Source organism: Mus musculus, chromosome 17 (assembly GCF_000001635.26).
Source record: "Mus musculus strain C57BL/6J chromosome 17, GRCm38.p6 C57BL/6J".
Classification (NCBI taxonomy): domain Eukaryota; kingdom Metazoa; phylum Chordata; class Mammalia; order Rodentia; family Muridae; genus Mus; species Mus musculus.
In genome coordinates, this window is record NC_000083.6 from 47740890 (window position 1) to 47766407 (window position 25518).

General features: G+C 50.9%; 1 protein-coding gene across 6 annotated transcripts in view; it reads left to right on the top strand.

Annotated features, from left to right (window-relative positions):
• The window catches only part of Tfeb (transcription factor EB), a 55380-nt gene that overhangs the window by 3853 nt on the left and 26009 nt on the right, over positions 1-25518 (top strand). Inside the window, exon 1 of one of the 6 annotated variants that reach the window (XM_006524007.4) lies at positions 6161-8420. The exons of 3 other annotated variants lie outside the window; for them this stretch is intronic. Coding sequence is in view for 1 of the 3 variants with exons in the window: in XM_006524004.1 (XP_006524067.1) it covers positions 18535-18617 (83 nt within the window). In the remaining 2 variants the exon portion in view is untranslated. Of the gene's footprint in view, positions 1-6160; positions 8421-13575; positions 13644-18290; positions 18618-25518 lie in introns of those variants that run through there. 2 more of the 6 variants (XM_006524006.3, XM_006524004.1) reach the window with 2 other exon arrangements.

Sequence of the window (25518 nt, forward strand, 5' to 3'; positions counted from 1 at the left end):
AGGTGCCCATAGGACCACTGGGAAATTCAGTCCTGTAAGGAGATAGGTGCCCACAGCCTTCTGGGTATGTGGCTTTGACCGTGGATAACATGCCCTTTAAGCCACAGGACGCCCTCATAAGGACTTGTTTCATCAGATGTGGAGGAAAGGCAGTGAGAGCTTTGGTTGAGAAAGTCACAAGGTCAAAGGACCAGGCTCCAGAGCCCCCACTTACCATCTCCAGTTGGCTCTGCTCAGTGTCCTTTTGCCTAAGCACTAATCATCGGTGGGCCCCCCTCCAGTAAAGACTTGCTCCAGGTCTCTGCCCCACGGACAGGACAGGAGGCTTCAGAATGGAGGGTGTGGGTGGTAGAAGACCTGGGGACTGTTGGAGTCCTGGAAACCAAAGCTGGCTCATGTGTCCCATTTCGTCAGGATTTAACCCCAGCCACCATGTATTTAGCACTGTACTGAGTGTAACTTGGTCTGGGTGAACATTGGGACTTTGGGCTCTGGGGGCCAGGCTGCCTGTCTCGGAGTCCTAACACTGCTATGTCCCACTATGGGATCCTAGGCAAGCTGTTTAGCAAGCACTGCCTCTGTTTCCATGACTAAGAAGTGCACACTCTGTTAGCCCTACCTAGAGAAACCTAGAGCAAGGGCCAAATGCGGCGGTGCCCAGAATACACAGAGAACTAAAATAACAAACACTCACTCAACTCACGAAGCTCTTTCATCTTGTCATTTTGTACATCTAAACGAGAAACAGAAGCCTGCAGTGCTTCAAGAGGAAGAGAGCTGTGGAAGGCCGGGATACAATAGAGTACTTACCTGGCATGTGGGAGGCCGTGGGTTTAATCCCCAGTTCCAAATATGCTGGGCATGGTGGCACACACCTGTAATCTCAGCCCTGGAGAAGTAGAGGCAGGAGGATCCGAAGTTCAAGGTCATTCTCTGCTATGAGAGTGAGTTTGAGGTCCGTGTGAGAAGCATGGGACCCTGTCTTTAAAAAGGAAATCAGTGAGTGGGTTGGGAGAGAGTGTTCAGTGGTTAGAGCACTTGCTACTTTTCCAGAGGTCTGGACTCTGGCACCCATGTTGAGCAGCTCACAAGCACCTGTATTTCCAGCTCCAGGGGCCCGACACCCTCCTTCAGCTTCCACGGGTATGCGTACTCTGCCCTACCTCCTGCCAAAGTTACACACACATGTACATACAGTTTTTTAAAAAGCTGAGGGTGGGTTGGAGAGATGGCTCAGTGGTTAAAAGCACTGACTGCTCTTCCAGAGGTCCTGAGTTCAATTCCCAGAAACCACATGGTGGCTCACAACCATCTGTAATGGGATCTGGTGTTCTCTTCTGGTGTGTCTGAAGACAGCTACAGCGTGTACTCATATGCATAAAATAAATATATCTTTAAATAGCACTAAGGGTTCCAACAGGCCACCCTATGTATCTAACACCCTAAAATATAACATCTTCTAGGTGAGGAAGGCTTGTAGGTTCCAGAAGGCTCAAGGAGATGAGTCAGGAGAACATGGCTCACAGGATGGAAGCTCCTAGAGCCTGACTGACAACACAGAGCCTGACTGGGGCTGAGCCACAGCCTCTGCATTGGGTAGCTTGGTGTTCTTGTAGGACCCCTAACAGTGGGGTGGGGGTGGGAGTGTCTCTGGCTCTTTTGCCTTCTTTGGGACTTTTTTTCCCCTACTGGGTTGCTTTGTCCAGCCTTGATATGAGGGTTTGTGCCGTGTCTTTTTTTATAACTTGTTATGCTGTGTTGGGTTGATACCCCTGGGAGGTCTGTTTTTTTTTTTTAATTTTTAAAAAAAGTATTTTTATTGTATGTGCATTTGTTTTGTCTGCATGTATGGCATGTGTGTCTGTGTGAGGGTGTTGGAGCCTGTGGAAGTGTAGTTACAGACAGTTGTGAGCTGCTGTGTGGGTGTGGAAGAGCAACCAGTGCTGGTAACCACTGAGCCATCTCTCCCACCCTGGGACGTCTATTTTTTTCTGACGGGAAATGGGGGAGGGGGAAATGTACAGGGGAGAGGAGGTGGGTAGGGGTGAGGGTGGGGGTGGAGAGGGTCTGGCATGAGGGCAAACTGCAGTTGGGATGTATTGTATGACAGAAAAAAATAATTAAAACTACAAAACCAACAACTCCCCCCCCCAAAAAAAAAACCCCACCTTCCAGGACGTCTTGCGAGCACCCTGCTCTCCAGCACACCCAATTCCCAGCGCACATACAGTGACTCACAACCATCTCTAACTCTGGGTCTAGGGAATTGAGCGCCCTCTCCTGGCCTCTGCATGCATGTGGTGCACAGACACACGCAGGCAAAACACTCACCCATGCTTATAAAATAAATACCTGTATGTCTAAGGTTTTTTGCAGACTCTGGCCACAGTCCCTGCTACACTCTACAACCCCATCTCCCATTCCGGGCTTGTTCTCCTCAGTTGACTAGGTACTGCATGGGATTTGGCAGGCAGGGAGTGTCTCTACCCCTTGAATTTCCCCGTGGGACATTGGTCTGCATCCCCTGTCCTAGGCACGGCTCTTCCCTCCCCTCTCTGCCCGCCCTCCTCTTCCACTCTGCACCAGAGACGCCGATCCTCTTGCTGAGGGCAGAGATAACGTCCCAGCGATAGGGAAGGACCGAGACTTATCTCACCCACAGGAAGTGCTTTGCTGTAGAGTGGGTTGGCAGCGGGGGAGATGGGAGGACAGCCCAGAGAGGCAGAAGATCAGGCAGGATCATTGTTTCATCACACACACACACACACACACACACACACGTATTGTTAACATATATTACAGATACACATATTTTCTCCCTTCTGATGCTGGGGTATCAAACCTAGAGCCTCACACAGTTCCCAGAGCTTGACCCTCACCGTGGTCCTGGTCTTAACTGGGAGAATAAGGAAGAGGAGAACGGAGTCTGGCCAGTGCCGTGCCAGTTTTGCTGGGGGTGGGGTGGGGGCATTCCACCTTGTTGAGAGTTACAATACAGTGGGAGTCCCAGAGAAGGATGTGTGTAGAAAGCAGTGATCCCGACGCTCTTGTTTCAGCTATCCTTCCTTCAAGTGCTTTCTGCCTTCCCGGCTTCCTTGCTTTCACCAAAAAGAAATTTTTTTTGGTTTGTTTTTTTGTTTTGGTTTTTCGAGACAGAGTTTCTCTGTAGCCCTGGAACTCACTCTGTAGACCAGGCTGGCCTCGAACTCAGAAATCTGCCTGCCTCTGCCTCCCAAATTAAAGGCGTGCGCCACCACTGCCCGGCCATGACCTTCAATGAAGACATAGCTTTCTAGGAGGCCATTGGACCCTTCCCTCTCATGACAGGCCTGGCTGGCGGTTCGAATCACCTGGGAGCTCTTACAGAGTAGCCCCGCCTCCCGGTCTCTGGGGTGGGGCTTGGGCCCCAGGATGAAAGCAAAGCCCTACTGGTTCCCACGCCCTTTCTCTAGGCCCTGGAGTCTAGGGCAACAGCTCCGACACCAAGCCTGCCTGCAAAGTCCCCAGTGGGACTACACCATATCAGCTGTCGCCACGCTGCTTCACATCTCATGTTTAAGTAGTTTCACAGGTTTTATGTTTGTGTCCGTGTCCGTGTCCGTGTCCGTGTCCGTGTCCGTGTGTGTGTCCGTGTGTGTGTGTGTGTGTGTGTGTGTGTGTGTGTATGTATGTGTGTCCCCGTAGGTGTGTTTATGTGTGCAGAGACCAGAGAACAACCTTGGGTGTCACACTCAGCAACACTGTCCACCTTCTTTCAGACAGGACCTTTCTTTTGTCTGGAGCTCACCTCTTAGGGAGACTGGCTGGCCAGTGAACCTCTGTGTCTCTCTAGCCCTAGGATTATAAACTTGGACCATCACATCCCACAGTTTTACACGGGCCGTAGGATTGAACATAGGTCCGCCCTTGTGATTGAGTATTCATTGAACCAACCTCACGGCCAGTATTTTATTATTTTTTTTAAGTAATGTGTGTTTATATATATGGGTATGTGTGCTTATGAGTGCAGTTACCCAATTCGGCCAGGAGAGGGCATCAGAGACCCTGGAGTTGGAATTACAGGCAGTTGTGTCCTATCTGCGCTGAGTGCTGGAAACCAAACTCAGGTTTTCTCTGAAAAAGCAACAGGCACCCTTAATGACATTAACGAGTCATTTCTCCAGCCCTATTTTATTTGCTTTTTTATTTTTCTTTTAAAATCGTTTTTTCCCCATTTTTATGTGTATAGGTGTTTAGCCTGACTTGCTCACATCACATGCATGCAATACCTGTGGAGGCCAGCAGAGGGTGTTGGATACCCTGGAACTGGAGTTACAGGCAGCTGTGAGCCACCATTGTGGTTGCTGGCAATTGAACCCAGGTCCTCTGCCAGTGCAGCCAGTGCTCTTAGCCGCTGAGCCATCTCTCCAGCCCCGCTTTACTTACATTTTAAAAATAATTATTTTGTAAAAGATTTATTTATTTTTCTTTTTTTAAAGATTTATTTATTTATTATATATATATGAGTACACTGTCATTCTCTTCAGACCAGAAGAGAGCATCAGATCCCATCACAGATGGTTGTGAGCCACTATGTAGTTGCTGAGATTTGAACTCAGGACCTCTGGAAGAGCAGTCAGTGCTCTTAACTGCTCAGCCATCTCTCCAGCCCCTATTTTACTTATTTTTGAGACAAAGTCTCACTATGTATGTGATCCTTCTGCCTCTGCCTCCTGAGTTCTGGGATGACACACGTTTTCAAATGAAGCCAGTGTGCCTAGTGGTGTTGTCTTAGACTGTTTTGGATTTCTTTGGCTGGTGTCATCTTTCAAGGCAGATCTCCAAGGCAGGCCTCTTCTGAGCTGTGCAGCACCATTTCTGCCCTGGACTTCCATGTACTGTGTCCATGCCCATGTCTGTTTTGAGTGATTATAACAGAACACCAGAGAATCGGTAACCCTATAAAGAAATAGGGTTTGGTTTTAACTCACAGTTTGTGTTGAAAGCTAGGGACCACATCTGATGTTACCCTTCTGACCTTGTGTTGAGAGGAGGGTGATGTGTGTGTGGTGCTTGGGCTTTTTAGTATGTATGTGTGTATGTGTGTATATGTATGTACGTGTGTGCACTTGTGTGTCTGTATGTGTATGCGAATATGTGTGTGTGCATGTGTGTATATGTGTGTAATATGTGCATGTGTACATGTATGTGTGATTGTATGTATGTGTGTATATGTATGTGATGTGTGTATTTGTGTGTATATGTATGTGTGTAATATGTGCATGTATATATGTATGTATGAGTGTATTATGTATGTGTGTGTGTGCATGTATATGTATGTGTGTGCATGTGTATGTATACATGTGTGTATGTATGTGTGTGCATGTGTGTATGTATGTATGTGTGTGTAGTGCATGCATTTGTGTGTGTGTAGGCCAGACATCAGCACTGTGTGCCCTTTATTACAACACATTTATTTATTTTTTTGCTTGCTTTATTTGTTTTTTTGTTTTGTTTTGTTTTGTTGTTGTTCTTTAAGATAGTGTTTCTCTGTGTAACAGCCCTGGCTGTCCTAGAAATTGCTCACTCTGTAGACCAGGCTGGCTCAAAGGTCCACCTGCCTCTCCCGAGTGCTGGGATTGAAGGTGTGTACCACCACCACACAGATTATTTGTGTATTTTTGAGGCAGAGTCTCTCCTTGAACCTGACGTGTATTAATTCGTCTAGGCTGATCTGCCTGTCTTTGCTCACTTAGTGCTGAGATTATCAGCACATGCCGCTATGTCTGGCCTTTTTTTTTTTTTAAAGATTTATTTATTTATTATATGTAAGTACACTGTAGCTATCTTCAGACACTCCAGAAGAGGGCTCCAGATCTCGTTACGGATGGTTGTGAGCCACCATGTGGTTGCTGGGATTTGAACTCAGGACCTCTGGAAGAGCAGTCAGTGCTCTTAACCACTGAGCCATCTCTCCAGCCCCCCATGTCTGGCTTTTTGTGCAGGCTTTGGGTATACAAACCGTGGTCTTTAGGCTCTGGCCTTACAAAGGACTCAGTCACCGTGATAATTTAACCCAATTCTGCTCACTTCCCAGGCCCTACCTCTGAGCTTTGGATTGTATTTCCAGTGTCCTAATCCCCACTTTGAGTAATGGAGATTAAATTTCAACCCTTAGGGGACACTTCAACCACACCCACATTTGAGTACCCCAGGAAACTCAGCACTATTTAGCCATCTGATTCTTGGTCCCTATGATGGTGCGGGTACGTGCCAGGGCACGCATGTGATGTAGAAGACAACATTTCTTTTGTTTTTTATGGTCTCTCTACATAGCCCTGGCTGCCCTAGAACTCACTCTGTAGACCAGTAAGACTGGGAACTCACAGAGATCCACCTGCCTCTGCCTGCTGAGCGCTGGGATTGAAGGTGTGGACCACCATGCCAAGTAGAGGATGGCGTTGTGTTGTTCTCCTCCACCTTGTGTGCATTGCAAACGTGCCCTCAGGCTGGCACACAGACGCTTGCATCTGGGAGTCCTCTCACCTGCCCCTGAATCACACTGCACACTAGCAGTAAGCATAAAGAACACATAAAAGAAATAGTTCTCGGGCTGGAAAGGACTGCTCTTCTAGAGGTCCTGAGTTCAATTCCCAGCAACCACATGGTGGCTCACAACCATCTGTAATGGGATCTGGTACCCTCTTCTGGTGTCTCTGAAGAGAGCTATACAGTGTATTCATATACATAAAATAAATAAATACACCTTTTTTTAAAAAGGAAAGAAAGAAATAGTTATCTCTTCTTCGGGTCAGAAAGATGCTAGGAAGACCCCTGTGGGAGACCATTTCATCTAGAAGGTTCTGGGCTGTTTATTTATGTTACTTAAAAAATTATATTAACTTACTAAAAATTACATTTACTTATAATCATGTGTGTGAGAATGTGTGTCTGCGTGCGTGCTTGCGTGCGTGTGTGTGAAGCTATGGTGCTTCTGTCAGGGTCAGAGGACAACTTCCAGGAATTACTTCTCTTCTTTTACCATGCGGGACCCAAGATCAAACTCAGGTCTTCAGGCTTGGCCGCAAGCGCCTGTGCTCGCCGAGCTGACATGTTGGCCTATGGGTAGATTTTTGTTGTTGTTGTGTAGACCTGTCGTATGCAGCCCAGGCTGTTCTTAGCATCTCTGTGTAGTCAAGGATGATTTAAACCTCCTTCTCCTCCTGCCTCCCTTTTCTGAGCAGTGGGGTGACAAGTGTGTATCGCCCTGGCTGGTTTTGTTTGTTTGCTCGTTTGTTTTAGAAATCTGAGGCAGGGTCTCACTGTATATCCCGTGTGCCTCTCAGGCTGGGCTTAAACTCAGTCTTCCTACCTCGGTCTCATCTTCCCCAGTGCTATGATTACAGGTGTATGCCACCTGGGCCTTGAGGGTGTTGTCAGGAGAGCGGGGTCTCGGGGATGGAGGGGTCTTTAGAAATAGGAAGAGGTTGGAAGGAAGGTGTTGGGGGGAGGGGGAGGAGGAGGAGGAGAGAGCTGCCAGGGAGGATCTTAGCATCCCATGTAACCGATGATTGAAGGTACCAGACCTCTGATGCCCTCTCAGGACAGGGGTTCGGTCTGTTGGGGCCCATTCCTCCTGCCCAGAGGAGAGCCTTCTATGCAGTGGATGCCGGTAAAGCTTTTCAGGCCGAATGAGTAAACACAGCTGAGTAAATCACATGCCCAGAAATGAGGCCTCCATGACCCCTTCTCTGTAGGTATTCACCACTGATGCCCAGGACTTCATACACAGCTCAGCAACCACCCTGGTCCTCTGCCTCTGCTCCGCTCTGTCCTTGCCCTAGCTCTTCTGGCTTGGGGTGCCCTGCCTGCTCTCCCCATAGAAACACTGCTGGCCTTCCCATCCCATCCCTTTTCCACCAGTAGGTATGTGGGGAGAGAGAGGCGGGGCTTCTGCGTGCTTGGCAAGGGTAGTCACAGCCTGTCCTCTGGTTTGTTTATAATCAGTTTGGGGACAGCACCTGTTCTGCCCCTGTAGTCCCTGAGGGATGTGCAGTGGCCATGAGGTGACATCCTATACTGTCCACCCCACTGTCACTCACCCAGGCCGAGCTCTTGCCAGGTGTGTTCAGCCAGCCCACAGGGCAGTGCTGGCCGGCTCAGCCCTGGGCTGACTGGAGCCTTAGCAGCTGGCTGGCACAGCCTCTGTGTTCTTGAGAGGAGGACAGAGCTTGGGACTTAGAGATCTAGCCGCAGCCGAGCTGCCTGCCCATGGCCTTCGGGACAGTGACGGGTACCAGATGTTTACTTGGCAGCCAACCTTGTGCTGTCCAAGTAGGTGGTTAGGAATGGAAACTTCTGGAAGTCTCGGCAGAGATCAGAGAAAGGCAGGCAGCCAGCTGAGAGAATGAGAGAGGTGAATGGGGCCTCTCGGCTCTTGGGTGAGTCCTCTGCCCTTCCTGCCTTCTGATCCCTAAGGGAGGGCTTTTCTGCCTCACCCTGGGTTCTTGTCCTTGGCGTCACTGCTACAGGCCCAGGAGGCACTCCTCCTGGACAGAATCCTTCTTTCTAGGCATTCTGGAGGAGAGGGGAGGCCCCGGGCTGTTCACCTGCTGTATAGAAGCCTTGGGGCTGTGAGGTATGTGCACTTAGAGGCCCGAGGACAGCGCACCAGCTTCTCTCTCTGCCATTACCTTCTCTCTCTCCCCTCCACTCACCTCCTACCCCTCTCCTTCCTCCACATCCACAGAACCCAGAACAGTCCCAATGTCTACCTCTAGTGTTCCCTCTCTTTCTCTCTCTCTCTCTCTTTCCTGCTCTCCACCCACTTTATTTCTTTTTCTGTCTTCCTCATGCTCAGAGGATGACCCAGAGTGAGCCTCTGGGTCCTGCCATTGGGCACTCTTAGCAATGGCCTATGGGAGAACAAGATACGCATGCAGGCACCTGCCTGACACAGTCACTCTGTCCTTATCTGGGGAGGGGCAGCCTGCTTAGGGTGAGGAAGAGGCTGTGGTAGCCAGCTCTGCTTCACTGAGGGGCAGCCTGCAACCTGGGCCATGCTGGGCACATCGAGGGGGGGGTCTTCATAGAAGAGAGAGGGCCCCGGGCATTGTCACATACTCCAGAACTATGACTAATTATAGGTTATCATCCAATTTTTTTTAGCCTAATTATAGTGTTTTTCAAAGCCAGGTGTGGGAAGAAAATATTAGAATTTCTATTACTATTTACCTATATCTTGTCCTCTCCTGCCCTGTTTTATTGTGAAATATGGCACAGTTGCCAAAGACAGCATAAATAAAGGAGTATAGAAGTGACTGGGTCAGCAGGCTGGCTTAGGTAAGCGAGGAGCTTGCTGTTAAGCTCAGTGACCTAAGTTTGATCCCCAAACCCACACGGGGAGCCAGGGGAGAGAGCAGACTCCTGGGAGTTGACCTCTGACCTCTGACCTCCTCAGGAGTACTGTGAATGATCATGTGCACACAAGTACTAAATAAATAAAGGGGAGAGTGGCGGGCCGGAGAGATGGCTCAGTGGTTACGAATACATGCTGCTCTTGTGGGGAACTGGTTGGGCTCCCAGAACCCATATCAGGCAGCTCAAAACCACCTGTAACTCCAGCTCCCGGGAGCTGACACCTCTTCTGGACTCCAGGGTATCTCTGCATGTGTGCACATACAAACATGCACACACACACACATGGATAAAATGAAATCTTTTAAATAAAAGGGGCTCCCCAGAGAACAAGCACCTCCATGGACAAGGAGACTCGACCTGAAGTCTGAAAGCAGCTCCTGTGAGCTGGGGAATGATGGCTCACACCTTTGATGCCAGCATTCAGGAGATAGACGGGGTGGATCTCTGTGGGTTCAAGGCCAGCCTTGAACTGTTTTACATAGGGGGAAAACGTAACGCAGCAACAAAGAACAGCTTTCGTCACTTCTAGAACTAGCCACTACCTTGGCTTTATTTTTATTTAATTTCTGTTTTGTTTTTTTGTTTTTTCTGAGATAGGGTTTCTCTGCGTAGCCCTGGCTGTCTTGGAACTTGCTTTGAAGACAAGGCTGGCATTGAACTCAGAGATCTGCCTGCCTCTGCCTCCTGAGTGCTGGGACTAAAGGTGTGCACAACCACTGCCCAGAATTAATTAATTCCCCCCTCCCGGTCCCCCTTTTTGGTGTTCTGCCTGCATGTATGTCTGCTCGAGGGTTCTGATAGAGTCACAGACAGCTGTGAGCTGCCATGTGGGTGCTGGGACTTGAACCCAGGTCTTCTGGAAGAGCAGCCAGTGCTTTTAACCAGAGCCATCCCTCCAGCCCTATTTGTTAGTGTTTTAATTGTGTGTGTGTGTGCTTGAGGGTGTGTGCATGTGAGCGCAGGTGCCACAACAGTCCAGAAAAGGTCATTAGATCCCTTGGAACTGGAATTCTAGGTGATTGAGAGCCACCTGCTGTGGGCTGGGAACTGAACTCAGGAGCACTGCAAGAGCAGCATGGGCCCGTAGCCCTCAGCCAAGTCTCCGGCTCCAGACTGTGGTTTTGTGATGAGTGGCTCCTGACTTCCTTTGTTGTCGCGCCCAGGTGACACTATCCTGACCTTGGTGCTGACCAGCTCCCTGGGTCTCTGGATTTAGCCTTATCCAACTCAGTTCAGTGCAGATGAGTGTGCAGATACCACTAGGGACCTTCATGCCCATGTGGTACTTTTCCCATTCATGGTGGGTCTGCGTGCTTCCACTCCCTGTGGCTGGAACATGATTCTTTCTGTGCCGCTAGCATCCATCTCCCTGGGCATAGACCTTTGGTGGCTTTCTTTTCCACTGCCAGGAACAGCACTCTGTCTTGTGTGTGTTTCTTGGGGTGTTGGTACATAGATTTCTTTACAGTGCCTATAACCAGAGTGGGATTGCCCGGGCTCACATGTTATTCTAAATGGTTGTACAAACTTGATCCTTCCTGGGGGCTCCCTGGAGTTCCTGTCGCTCCAGAATCTGGCCAGCACTTGGTCGTGGTGCTAGATAAGTGTTTGGCACATTGGTGAGTTTCTTGTCACAGGTGTAATTCACACATTCATCCTTAACTTTTTTTACAAATTATGCATACTGTGTATGCAGTACCTGCAGAGGCCAGAAGATGGCGTGGGATTCCCCGGAACTGGATTACAAATGATTGTGAATCACCACATGAGTGCTGGAAACCAAAGCTGGGTCCTCTGCAAGAGCAGCAAGTGCTTTTAACTCCTGAGCCACCTCTCCAGCCCCTCATTTTTAGGAATCAATCTATTTCTGCATATATTTAGTAGCATGCATGTGGTATATAGTTGGTATATACAGCGTGCCCCTCTGTGAGTCCTACATTCAGAAGTCAGGTTTAAAATGTCTAAAAGGGAGACTCAGTGGTTAAGAGAGATTGCCCCTCTTCCAGAGAGATTTGGGTTTGGCTTCCAGCACCACACTAGCTGTTCAAAAACTGCCTGTACCTCCAGTGTCACGGGCTCTGCCTTTTGTGTCTATACCCACTCGCAGGTGCACACACAGACACATAAAAAGTAATATGTCGAATAAGCACATTTTTTCCTGCCCCTGTTTTCTAAGCAATACGACCAGGTGAGGCTTTGCAGTCACCTGGAGCAGATTTAAAGAGCGTCCGAGGATGTGGGTTAGAGGTCCTGCACGTAAGAGACACGACATTTCTGGATTTTAGCATCCAGAGGGATCCTGGAATGAACCCCCAAGAATACCGGGGAGAGAGAGCGTACATAACTAGGGTTGGTCTCGCCTGTCTTTCTTTCTTTTCAGTGGTGGAAGGAGTCTAATAGGAATGGGGGACGAGCGCTGGCTGTGATCATGCTTGAGCAGGAAGAGACCCCAGGTGGCCGTGCCTGCCCTTGAGGAACCCTCTCTCCAGAGGGTGCTGGCCAACCATGCTTCTGGCCCACTTGCCCAATGCATCGGGCACAAGAGGATTCTGTGGGCCCCCATTGAAATTGGGGAGCCCTTGACTTGTAGCTGTTCCACACCAGCAAATTGGCCTGGCCCCGAGTCTCAGTGGTATGGCCCCTGAGAAGTCACTTACATGCTTTGTACCTCAGTTTCTCCATCTGAAAAATGGGAGTGGTAGGGTTGCTACCCCTCTCCTTCGTGGGGCTAACTTCAGGGTCAGGGCACAGGTACCGTGGAAGGAACCTTGGGGCGACTGTGTTCCCTAGACAAGCTAGGCTTTCTGGCAGTCTCCCCCTCTCACTGTCCCTGCTCGCTAAGGTGTCCGATGATGAACCTGGTGCTGTGGCCCTCCTGTGGGAGCCACCCTGTGTGGGGTGCTGCCCTGAGGGCCCCAGGCTTTTGGTGAAGACAGCAGAAATGAGGGGCTCTGTGGGAGCCCTGGGGCCCCCGGCAGACCTTTGTCCTTAGCTGGAGTCCAGGGTTGTCGGGGAGATAAAGAGGAGCCTAGGAGAGGTCCTTATCTGAGGCCTCGATGCAGGTCCAGGGCAGCGTTGGGGGTGGGGGGCTCTCCTTTCACATTCCTTCTTGTTCACTAGCCCAGGGCGAGTCAGAGTCATAATTGTCCTCCCTGGTCCTCTCCGTCCTCTCTGTCCTAGGCCTCTCTCATCTCACTGGCCTCTCGGTGGTTTCTGGGAGTCATAACTGGTCCACTACACTTCTGAAATACAAATGGGTCAGTGAGCTACCCCATCCTGAGGTGGCTGATAACAGCCTGCCCTTCCAGATAATACCTGTTGGCACTGGGTGTTAGAGAAGAATCCTGGGAGCCAGAGAAGTCACTTGTGTGTAAGAATGGTTTCTTGGGCCAGAGAGATGGCTCAGTGGTTAAGAGCACTGGCTGCTCTTCAGGTTCAATTCCCAGCACCCACATGGTGGCTCATAATTATCTGTAACTCCACTTCCAGGACATCTGACACCCTAACACAGACACACATACAATAAAAATAAATAATTATAAAGAGACAGAGACAGAGATAGAGACAGAGAGAGAGGTTTCTCTTGCCGGGCGTGCCTTTAGTCCTAGCACTCAGGAGGCAGAGGAAGGTGGATCTTTGAGTTGAAGGCCAGCCTGATCTACAGAGCATGTTCCAGAACAGCCAGGACTACATAGAAAGTGTGTCTCAAAACAAAAAACAAACAAACAAAAGAATGGTTTCCCATAGGACAGAGTGCTTTGTCCCAATCTGCCCAGATCCTGATGGGTGACACTTGGGTCTCTCATATCAAGAGAGGAGGCCAGGGCCACCTCCCTGGGAAGGTGGAGGAGGCCTTTGTTATTCTCTAGGAGAAGCATGGGTCTGTGTGGACTGTTGTCCCTCTCTGTCTCTCTGGGTGCCTCAGAGCCGAAGCTAAGGAAGGCCCTGTCTGGGACTAGAACCCGAGGGTGGGGAGATTCGAGCCTGCCTGCCGGGGGGGGGGGGGGGGGGGGGAGGGGAAGGCTTCTGGTCAGAGCTTCCCTCTGAGCTCTGAGTAATCTTTGGCCACCTTTGGTTTGCAGCTCCCAGGGGGTTGTGGTTGTGCAACTTCCTCACTGAGGTGCAGGGGGCGGGGTGAGAAGCAGCACTGGGAGAAGTGAGGGAGAAGTGAGGAAATAGCTCGGGTGGGGGAGCTTGGAGCTGAGCACCCAGAAGGCCTTCTTCCAAGGGTTACCCTCTCCCAGGTCCGTGCCAGTGTGTGTGCGCGCGTGCATATGGGGGGCGTTTTCAGAGAGGAGAATCCCCCCTGGCCACAGGGTCCTCTCGCTGAGACTTTTGTCTATCGTGTGTCTCGGGCTGGGCTGAGGCAGAGGGGAGACTGAGAAAGGTCCAGTTGTGGAGTGTGCCCAGATCCAACTAGGAGCAGAGGATGGTGGAGATCATGAGAAACTAGGAGACAGCCACAGCGACCATGGGTCTCTACCCCCTAGACTTGCCTCTAGGTCCTAGTGAGGAAGTCATGTAGGTTGTTGGGTCTAGGGCATCTGTCAGAGTTTGAATCCTGGCCCTGCAACCTTTCAGCTATATGATCCTGACAGGTATCTTGCTCTCAGAGTGCCTCAGTTTCCACATCTCTAAAATGGGGTTGACAAGTGTAGTCCCCATCTTGTGTGTTCATTGTGGGTGTTAAAAGACACAAAGTGCTCAGAAATAGAGCCTGCCAACCAGTAAGTGTCCCACACCCTTTAGCACCAGTGGACCGTCCGTGCTGATGACAGAACACTGCCAAGCAGGTGATTTTGTTGTCCTTGTTCTGGGGTTCAGGCCTTGACAGTGCTGTGCCCCAGCCCTTGATTGTTTCTGACGGTATTGAGTGGTGTGGTCTACCTGTACATCTGGAAGACCTGGGTTGTTTCTCTCTGAGCCATTTACTGTGTGACCCCTAGCCTCAGTTTCTTCATACTGGAATTGAGGCTCCTCACGGTCCATACTTGTTAGAGAGGAGTGGAGGGCAGCGTTGGGTAGTACAGAGCAACAGTGCCAGGCCTGGACGTGTGACTAGCACAAGGAAGGGTGCACAGCAAGGGGCTTTCTCAGCTGTGGACCAGGCCACTAACTGAACGCATGAAATCGGTTCTGTCGCCTCCACGAACAGGATTTTATTATACCAAATTCTGTTTATTTTTATTTTATGTGAGTTGGTATTTTTTCTGCATGTCTGTGTGAGGGTGTTGGGTCCTCTGGAACTCGAGTGACAGACAGTTGTGAGCTGTCATGTGGGTGCTGGGAATCGAACCCTGGTCCTCTGGAAGAAGAGCTAGTGCTCTTAACCACTGAGCCATCTCTCCAGCCTTGTTATTGTTTTAAATATGTAAACTGGGAGGTGATGGCCCATGCCTTTAATTCAAGCACTTGGAAGGCAGAGGCTGGTAGATCTCTAAGTTCAAGGCTAGCCTGGTCTACAGAGGGAGTTCCGGGACAGCTAGGGCTATGCCGAGAAACCCTGCCTTGAAAAACAAACCAAAAACAAACCAAAAAAAAAAAAAATTATGTGTGTTTCTATGTGAACGAATGCCATGTGAATGCAGATTCTCATAGAGACGAGAAGAGAGAGGCGGGTTCTCCCTGGGGCTAGGGCTTCAGCCTGATGAGAGCCACCTGACTTGGGTGCCGACCTAAAGTCCCCTGGGAGAGCAGGAAGCACTCTTTCCCATAGAGCCATCCTCCAGCCGGCCATATACACTTCTGAAACCAGAAGGGGTAATAGAAAGGGCTGGGTGGATGAGAGCTCTTGCTGTGTAAAGATAAGGTCCTGAGTTTGAATCCCCGGTGCCCACATAAACTGCCAGGCATGGTCACAGGCACCTATAACTCCAGGGTTGGGAGTCAAAGACAGAAAGATCCCAAGAGCTTCTCATCAGCCAGTCAAGGGGAGCAGTGAGACACACACACACACACACACACACACACACACACACACACACACACACACAGAGAGAGAGAGAGAGAGAGAGAGAGAGAGAGAGAGAGAGAGAGAGAGAGAGAGAGAATAGAACAGAACGACTTAGTGTTTTGCACAGAGCAGTATGTCAGGAACCTGTGCTTAGGAAAGCCCTTAGTTTTGTGTGTGTGTCTCCAAGGTCAAATGAAATACATCTTTCTCTGAGTCATGGCTAAAAACTTTGGGGCCATCTTTTAGAGACTCTCTCTCCTGTGCAGGATTTATGCAGTACCTACTGAGTATAAGACCCAGCACCCTAGCGGGGCTGAGGTGTCCATCCTGGAACCCAGAGACATGGCTTGGTGGGGGGGTGGCCTCAGGGCCCAGTTCTCCACAAGCTCAGGCAGAGGACAGTCGATCTGGAATGCTGGCTGCGGGTGGGGAGGGGAGAAGGAGGTGCTTCCCGGCACGGTCTGTTGGCTGGTCATCTCGGGGCTAAAGAGCCTCTTAGAGAGGCAGTACCTTACTGGTGGAGGCTACAAGGCTGGGCCTGACAGGAGATGTCAGAGCAGAGGGTTGGGTGGGCATCATCGGGGGATGCTGGGGAAAGCTGTTTCAGTGCTCCAAGGTAGTGGGGTGGTGCTGAGGATTCTGGGTTGTGATGCTCTCCTCTCCCTGCCTGCAGTATCTGAGGTGAAATGAGGCGTTCATCTTTCCTTCTCTTGCTGTGCCCCTGGTACCTCCTGAACTTTCTCCTGCCTGCCTTCTGCAGCTACAGCTGGCTCTGGTAGGCCTGGTCTACGATCTGAGTCCTGCTCCAGGAGCCCAAAGCCCTTTTATGCCTTAAGGCCTAGCCCCAGCAGGTACTTGGACCATTCTGGGCCTCAGTGTCTCACTTGTACAGTGGGCACCCTAACACGTAATAGCCGATAGCCTGCTAGTGGCAATGCCGGTGCCTGCCTCGTGATTCAGCACGGGTGACCAGACCGCAGGAAGTGTGGGAGCTCTGGGTGGGTTAATGTCTCTCAGGCTGGGAGGGCTGAGGAAGGTCATGAGGACATCAGGTGCCTGTCTGGAGAATCCCCCTTCCTTCCCACCCTGTGACCGAGGGCAGTGGGAGGAGCCTGTGATCTCAGAGGGCTGGGGACATCCCTGACTTTGAGTAGAGATGGTCCACTAAGGCCCCAGGGAGTGAGACCAGGTCTGGCAACCCCCAGCCTCTGGAGCACCCCTGCATTGAGTCTCCTGGAAGCCCCAGATTGAGGTTCATGTTGTCAGGGGGAAGGGCAGTGCCCAAGGTAGTTGCCAATTTCCAGGAAGCTGTGGGTAGCTTCCAGCCTGCTCAGCAGGGATCCCAGAAGCTCCTGTTGTGTGAAGAAGGCAGCCTCTGTGACAGGAGAGCTAGCCCACAGAACTTTCCAGTGTTGGCATCTGCCCTTGGTTTGGGTCTGCTTCAAATTCTCATGGCTCCTGCCGACCTCTATGCAAACCGCTCCAATCGATAGACGTGAATCTCCTGGGGGTTTCCCCGGGGGGTTTTCTGTCATGGCTTTGGGGGTCAAGCGGGTATGGATAGTAGGCTTTGAAAAGCAAGATATAAGTGATAGAAAATTGGAGGTGTCAGTCAAAGGAGGTACCTTAATATAACAGGAGCTTTAATATTGGAAATACGACAGGTACCCCTCCCCTCGGGACATGCTGTTCAGCACAGCAAATTCAGTGAATGTCTGATACATTTGAAAATATCACTGATAAGTATTTGAGGTGTCAGACATGTTAATTAGCTTGGTTTAATTATTGTACACTGTGTGAGTAAATTATAACAGCAATTGTACCCATACATATGTGTGCTATGTATTTGTTTTTATTTATATGTATGTGTGAGTGCCTGCAGTATGGCTGTGCATCCACGGTGCCCATCAGGTCCTCTGAGTCACCATGTTGCAGGTGCTGGGGACCAAACTCCGGTCCTCTGCAAGAGCAAAAAGTGTTCTTAACCGCTGAGCCATCTCTCCAGCCCCTATGCAGCAAAATGAGAGAGTGTGGTGACGGTGGCATATGCCTTTAATCTCAATACTTGGGAGGCAGTGACTGGCTAATGTCTGAGTTCCAGGACAGCCAGGGCTATACAAAGAAATCCTGTCCATATAGACAAAACCAAAAACAAACACAAAAGTAAAGGTAAAAATGAAGGCTGGCTTATAGCTCAGTGGCAGAGTGCTTATATAGTATACAAAGTGGGCTGAGCTCTTTGTTAGACTTGCTACTATTCATGTAAAAAAATTAATTTTGTGTGTGTGCATAAACATGTATGCAACATATGTGTCTGTAATGCGTGTGTGGTGTGCGTGTCCCTGCCAGTGCATATGTGCAGAGGAGGACATTGTATGTTGCCCTGTCCAGCTCTACCTTATTCCTGTGAGACGGGGTCTCTTACTGACTCTGGGGCTAGACTGGCAGCCAGCAGCCCCGTGACCTGCTCCCTGGACAGTGCTGGGCGTGCAGGTACAGATGCATCCACTCCGGGCTTTCTGTCTGGGTTTTCCTGGGGATTTGAACTCGGGGTGGGGGTGGGGCTTATCCTTTCACCGGCTGAGCCATCCACCAACCTTATTGTCTGTCCTCTTTATGTCTCCTTGATGGGCCCCATGGTGCTGACGTCCTGATATTTAAAGACACATTTTCTAGACGGACATGGAGTGAGACTATGTGTGGTTACCTGTGTCATCACTGAGGATGGACTAGGGTCTGCTCAATGACCAAGATGGAGCTAGGACCCTGTTCATCTTCCTTCTGTCTTCTCAGAGTGGAGCTTCTGCACTGAGAGCCGTGCCCCACTTTTTTCCAGCCCCCACCCTCCGGCTCCCAGCATGAGAATGTCTTGTGTGCCTGGCATGTGGTTCCTGGAGACACTTCAAAGGCTGGTGCGAGGCACTGAAGCTTTGTCTTGCACTCTGTTCTCTGGGCCTGGGCTCCCCCTCTGTAATAAAGTCCCCACCCAGGCTTGCTGCTGGAGACGAGTTCCTTCTGGAGAGTGGGTGTTCTGTGTAGTTCACAAATCCCAGATACAGATTGAACAAATGAAACAAATGGAATTTCTGGGGGCAGTCAGTACGTGGAGGGAGACCCCAGGCGTGGGTCCGGTTGGTTGAGGCGTCTCTGGATTCACTGCTGGGTGACATCAGTCCTCTAGTATGCTGCTGACCCTCTCTGGTCTCTCCCCACTGCTGAGTCTGCAGAGAGCTGGTCTGGCTGCCTCTGGATACCCATTTCACAGGTGAGCAGATGTACCAGCCAGGGGCATGGCTTTCTTCTTCGTGCCCTGATGAGAACCTGGTGAGACAAGGGAAGAAACTTGCCTTGGTGCCTCAGTTTACCTCTGCATCGGGCCTCTCTGCAGCTCATGCAGGGCGGGCGGCTGGCTGGTGGGTGACCTGTGTTGTGCATGCAGGCACACCTTGCCTGGCTGTGCGGGTGCTGAGGCAGGGCTTGCTGTGAAGGCTGTCTGTGGGCGACGTGGGGGCTCGGCGCAGGCCTGGAAGGTGGCAGGAGGTGGTGCTCCCCTGGCGCAGTGTCCTCTCCCCGAGGGCTGGGTGCCCATTTATTCTTAGTTGTGACTCATCATGGTATCTATTTTTAGCTTTGGTTCCAAGTGTTGCCAACATGTGGTGCAGGGCGACCCCTGTGGCTGCTTCTGAGGCCTGGAGGAGAGCTGGGGCGAGCTCCCGAACCATGCACCTGTTGTGACTTGAAGCTGGGTGTGTAGCAGGTGTCCTGTGTGCTCCTGGGTTGCTCTCTCCTGCCATCTCGCCCAGCTCCAGTACTGTGGATGGGGACAGTGTGGGGCGATGTGGCATTGCCTCTAGTTACAAAGTGTAGGGCAGAGCCTAGGCTTCCCAAGCAGCCATCAGGAGGTTCATCTGGCCTTTGACCCCCTGCAGACATGGGTCTTAGAAAAGGGAAGCAGGCCCCATGCCAGGATGAAATGAGGCAGCCAAAGGAGGAGGCGTTAGCTAAGCCCAGGCGATGTGAGTGATACAGGGCTTCTCTTTACATCGGGTGACTCCTGGGATGGGGTTCAGAAGAGGCAGTGTATACCAGGCATAGTGACAGTGGAGACTTTGGCACAGCAGCCGTGAGGGGTTATGGAGGTGGGTTGGAATCTGGGTCATTACTCAAGGTTGGGTCCTGTCCATCGCCATATATGCAAGATCAGAGGGTAATGCCTGGCCATAGGCCACGGGTGTGCGTGGGGCTGAAGCCATGGGGGCTGCGCGGGGCGGGGGGCGGGGAAGGGAGATGGCTACCGCAGTGCCCCTCCCTCCTGCTTTGCCGTTGTGGAGAACAGGCTGGCATTTGGAGCTGTGGCCCTGTCCTCTCCAGATGACATGGCACCTACCCCATGCATTTTCTCTGGATGAGGAAATAAGATGAGAGGCCAGAGAAAGCTGGGTCTTTAAAATGAGCACATCAATATTAATTCATTTCTTAAGAGTATATATTGCTATTCTTTGGCAGTTTTCATACACGTATAGATATACTATATCTTGATTATACATCCCACCCCTATACTTCCCAAAGCTATGGTCTTGAGAATGAGAGAGGTCTCCCGGGGCCATCTAGGGTAGGATAGGTCGATCTTCCCTTCTCCCCCTCCCTTACTTTAGTCCATGAGGTTCTGTTCCTTCAGTTGGCCTGGGGTTCTCTAGTAGGTGACTGCCCGTGTCCCTTATTCTCTGGGGACTTCTGCCCTGCCTCTGGCTGATGACCCCAGAGGATGGAGACAGCACAGACTGACTCTTTGGTACTGCGTGTCCTCAGAGTGTGGGGCACAGCTGAGTTGATCTGGTGTAGAGCTTTGAACCTGGTATGGCTGCTTTTCCACCCTGAGGAGCCGTGAAGGCAGCAGTCACCCTAGAGGTGCCTCATGGGTGGGCTGATCTTGGGCAGAGAGGCCCCTGCAGCAGTGCAGAGCCCCTTGTACGCCCCACCAAGCTGTGTGGAAGGCCTCGGCCTCGGCATGATAGCCCAGGAAACTGGGACTGGCACCTCGAGTTCTCGTCTCACCTTCCTCTTCTTTCTGCCCTCTTTCGGAGTTCCTGTCTCCTACTCTGTTGAGCTAGCCTCACACTACCCCAGCCCTGGATTCTAGACTCCATCGTAACCTTGAACAGAGACTCTTCCCCAGCCAGCCTGTTTGTTCATCTGTTAGAGTAAAGGGATGGTCTCCACCAGGCCCCACGGCCTCAGGCTCTGTCCTCAGGGCACAGGAGTCATGTCATGGTGAAGACAGGCATTGTGCAAATCCACATGCACACACACACCTATACACACATCCACACACAAACAAACACCCATATACCTATACATACATACACACACACACTTACATACAAACACATATCCCCTATATACACAAACACACATACCCCTACACACACAAACACACACATCTGCATACAAACACACACAGCCCTACACACACACAAATACACAGTTCTACACACACACAAACACAATTCTACACACAAACACACACACATAGACACATCCACATACAAATATGCACCTATGTACACACTCACACACAAACACATGCACACCTATATACACATATATACACATGTACACATCCACACACACATCTGTACACATACATCCACACAAATGCACACATACACATCTATCCATACATACACCTCTATACATCTGAACACACACACACACACACACCTATACACACACACACACAGATCCATATACACACATACACACACACACACACACCTATATACACACATACCTATATACACACACATCCATCCACACACATCCACTCACACACACATGGATTATGCATGTTCTACTGTGTGAGGCTGACAGGATGCCCGTGACTACTCTTGCTTGGCTAGGAAAATGGAGGCCTTTGCCCTTCGGAAAATGAGCGACCTGTCATCTATCTGTGTCTCAGGGGCAAAGGTTGTCACTGTGACTTTTATTTGTGACCTTTGGGGAGTGTGGGCTGCACATTTGTGTAATCTGTTGTGGAGCCTCAGAGGGAGCAAGGGCAGCAAGCTCCTGTCACCAGGTGCCTTCCCAGCTCAGGAGAACGGAAAGTGATCTCAGCAAAGGGCCGAAGCCTGAGGTACCACGTTGGCTTCCTCCCTTCCCCATGCCCACGGGAGCTTCACTCTCACTCCCTGCTCGAACCCTGCTTGTTCCTGGGGGACATGGCTGCCTTTTCCTGCAGTTTAATGCCCCTATCTGTGGAGCTTCAGCCTGCAGCCAAAGGAGGCATGGAGGCCCAGAGTGCAGGCACTGGCGATCCCTGCCCCAGAGGAAGTGGCCGGACGAAGTCCAGTCTGGGACACTGTGGTCAACACCTGATACCGTCTGAGTGATTTTCTGCCTTGAGACCTGCCAGGGAGAGGAGCAGGCAGCTGAACCTGCCCACGGCCTGCTTGGCATGCTGGCTACAGCCAGCTGGTGACTCATTCCCCCAGGGAGGATGCCCAGTACAGGCTATATGGCCAGAGGTCCGGGGTGCCTCAAAAAACCTGTGCAAGTGAAGCCCACACTGGGCAGGCTGTGGAGGGAGCAGAAAAGTCCCACATGTGGGGCCAGGCCACTCTCTTGTCCCTCTGCCCTCTCCGTCACTGGGACTACAATCCCAGGATACACTGTCTCTGTCATGCAAAATCCCTCACAAGAGAGCAGGCAACTAGCGGAGATTCAGGAGTCCCTCTTCCTAGTGGCCTGTTTGCCTTCTCCTCCCTGGACCAAGGCTAGGGAGTACTTGCCTATCCCTGTAGCCTTTTCTCCAGCCTGCTGCCCAGGAGGGGTGGGAGGCTCTCTTCGGGGAAATGAATTCTTGGCCGGAGCCCAGATGCTGGCCTGCCTAGCTTTGCTCCAGGGTGATGCTGGGTGTACACACAGCCCCATTGTGTGCCTGGGCCTCAGGCCTGCGTCATGGGCCTGGCACCAGCACTATCAACACCAGCACTGGCTCCCACAAGGGCCTGAGCCCTCAAGCTCTGGTGAGGGGGCAGGGGCGCTGGTGATTAGGAGAGACTTCTGTGGTGGGGCCAGGGGTGCGGAGTTGCTTGACTGCTGGTCCCCGAGTTCAGGCTGGACCCCCCAGCTCTTCACAGCCAAGCTTGGAAAAAGCAAGGCAAACTTCTTCCCGAGAAACAGCTTCGTCTGGGATCTGAAGGGAACCAGATACGTGAGGACATAGAGCCCCCATGTGCTCTGTAAAGCAAAGGGAATAGTAATCAAGGGTGGTATGGTTGGTGGGGGCAGCAAGCCTCCAAGGCTAGAAAGCAGGCTCTGCCTCAGTTTCCCTATGCCAGCTGTATTGTATATACCCTACCAATAAGGGAAAGTTGTACAGAGGTGAGCTGTGGCCAAGACTGGGCTTAGAATCTCTCTCTCGAGCTCTATAGGCTGGGCCTGAGCCCCCTTCCCAGGCCTAGTTCCACTGGCAAACAGGACATCCTGCCTCTGGATGCTTCTATTCTGAGAGTTTGGCTTGAGTCTCTGTAGCTCCTCAGGTTTCTAGCCTGAAGGGGGCCTCTGTAGCAAAGGAACCTGCCATGAGCCACCTGGCTCCCAGCAAGAAGGGTCCCACCCTGCCTTACACTCAAGCTGAAGGCCAAAGGGAGAGTCCCCAGACATGTCCCCTGTGGGGTCCCTGTTTTCACCTCCTTAGTTGTACCTAGTCCAGGAGCCCCAGTCCCCAGGCCCATCTTCCTAGCTGCCTTGCCCATCCTGGGCATGAGGCCCGGCATCTTCCTTCAGTACCTCAGCAAAGGGACAGGGAATTCCTTAAAGGTGCCTGTGAGACTGAGATGCCAGGATTGGCGCATGGGGACAGGTGGAGATGGTAGGAACTAGAAGGAGACGCCCAGGGTGGTGTCTGTCCCGGAGTCTCCCCCCGTGCTGCTCGGACGTACTGCTCCGTTTATACCTTTCCCAACACCCTGCCATTGTGTCCTCCCCTCATGACACAGCAGTGGATAAAACAAGCTCTCAATGCATGAGCATGGCAGGCGTGACCCAGAGGGTAGCATTGGGTACTGGAAGGATTGTGGGTGGTGCCGAGGAAGAGAAGCACCAGGAAAGGCCTTGGAAAGCTCACACACTAATCAGAAACCGGGGCAGGGGACTAGAAGTTCGGGTCAGCTGTTCTGAACACATGTTGCTCTTACAGAGGACCCAGGTTTGATTCCCGACACATGGTGGCTCGCAGCTATCTGTCTTTCCAGTTCTAGGGGACCCAACACTCTCTTCTGATCCCTGCAGGCTCTGGGCATGCACGTGGTACACATACATACATACATTCATGCATGCATGCATGGAAAAGACACACTCATGAAATAAAAAAAAAATTCAAACATTGGACAGAGACTTCTCAGTGCCTCAGCTTCTCAACATCTTCTTCTTCATTACCATCTTCTTCATCATCATCTTCTTCATCTTCTTCTTCTCCTCCTCCTTCTTCTTCTCCTCCCCTTCCTCCTCCTCCTCCTCCTCCTCCTCCTCCTCCTCCTCCTCCTCCTCTATTTATTTATTGAGTACACTGTCACTGTCTTCAGACACACCAGAAGAGGGCAATAGATTCCATTACAGATGGTGTGAGTCACCACGTGGCTGCTGGGAACTAAACTCAGGTCCTCTGGAAGAGCAGCCAGTATTCTTAACCTCTGAGCCATCTCTCCAGCCCCATCCTGGTCTTGAGAAGGTCCCATGAAGTAGCACACGAGAAAGCCCTTAAAAGCATCCCCAGCAAGTGGTGAAGGGATTCACACAGGAGTTAGGAGAAGGAGCAAGGACTATGCAGTCACAGCTACCTAGCCAGCCCAAGGCTGGGGACCACACGTAAAATACACAGTGTGTAAACCCGATGATCTGAGTCTAATTCCCCAGAACCCACAATGAGAGAAGTGACTCTTGAAAGTTGTTTTCTGACCTCCACACCCACTCTGTGACATGTGATGCACACACCCACACAACAAATTAAAAAAAACTGTATACATCCATCAGTCTATCTGTTATATCATCCATCATTTATAATTATTTGTCTCTCTCTATGTAGACTATGTCAATCTATCCACTCATCTTTTCATCCATTTATCAGCCCATCTATTTATCTATTCATCGTCTACACATATATCCATTTATCTTCCCACTTGTCCATCCATCCATCCCCACCTATCCATCCATCCGCCTATCCATCCATCCACCTGTCCATGCCTCCACCCATCATCCATCCATGCATGTGTGCGTGCGTGCATCCATCTGTCCCTGAAGGGATGCTGCTCATCTCCCAAGGTTTCTTGAGCACTTGATCTGCCAGGTGCTGGACTGCATACCTTACACCTGCTCTGTACAGAGCTCTCCAGGATGGAGGTTACTTTCCTTTCTACTTTAGGAACCTGAAACTCTATTGGGTGAGATACACTGATGAAGCTCTCACAGCCAGTGAGTGATGACTCTGCGATTCTGCCTGGTCTGCTTCTGAACACACATCCGAAAAACAAAACAAAACAAACAAACAAACAAACAAAACTGCTGAACTCCAGCCTGAAAATATGTGCTTGTAATGTTGAATCAAATGGTATCCCTTGGTGTCCCCGAGTGCTTTCTCCCTGAGTTCTAAACACAGCAGCAGTGTTATCAAACTAGTGGTGTGCTACCTTTCTATAGAGTTGGAGCTCTGGAGTTCTGCTCTAGAAGCTCCCTGTAGGGGGAGGCAATGCCAGGCTTCATAGCCCATTGGCATTTGCTAATTAGAGCCAGGAACCACCCCGACATGGAGTGTTCTGCAGTTATTCTAATAAGCCTGGTTTCTTCTCTCTACCTCTGCACTCTTGCATCTAGGGGCAGTCTTACTTGCCCTCATCAGAAAGGTCTAAGCACACATTTGGCCACTGTGTCTGGCTCTGGCAGGCTTCTCCAATGAATGACTCTTGCATTTTTGCTTCTCAGGTCCCCACAGGGAAGTCACCCGTCGCTGGCTCATCTGCAACTGACTCTTCTAAGCTTGAGAGCTGGCAGCTCAGTTTCAGTCCAGATTTCTACTGTCTGACAAAAGAATGTGGCTGTAAATTGTTTATTTGGGAGGTTTCCCAGGGACTACCTGGGAAAGTCGGGTCCATGAGTCTGGAAGGGCAGGA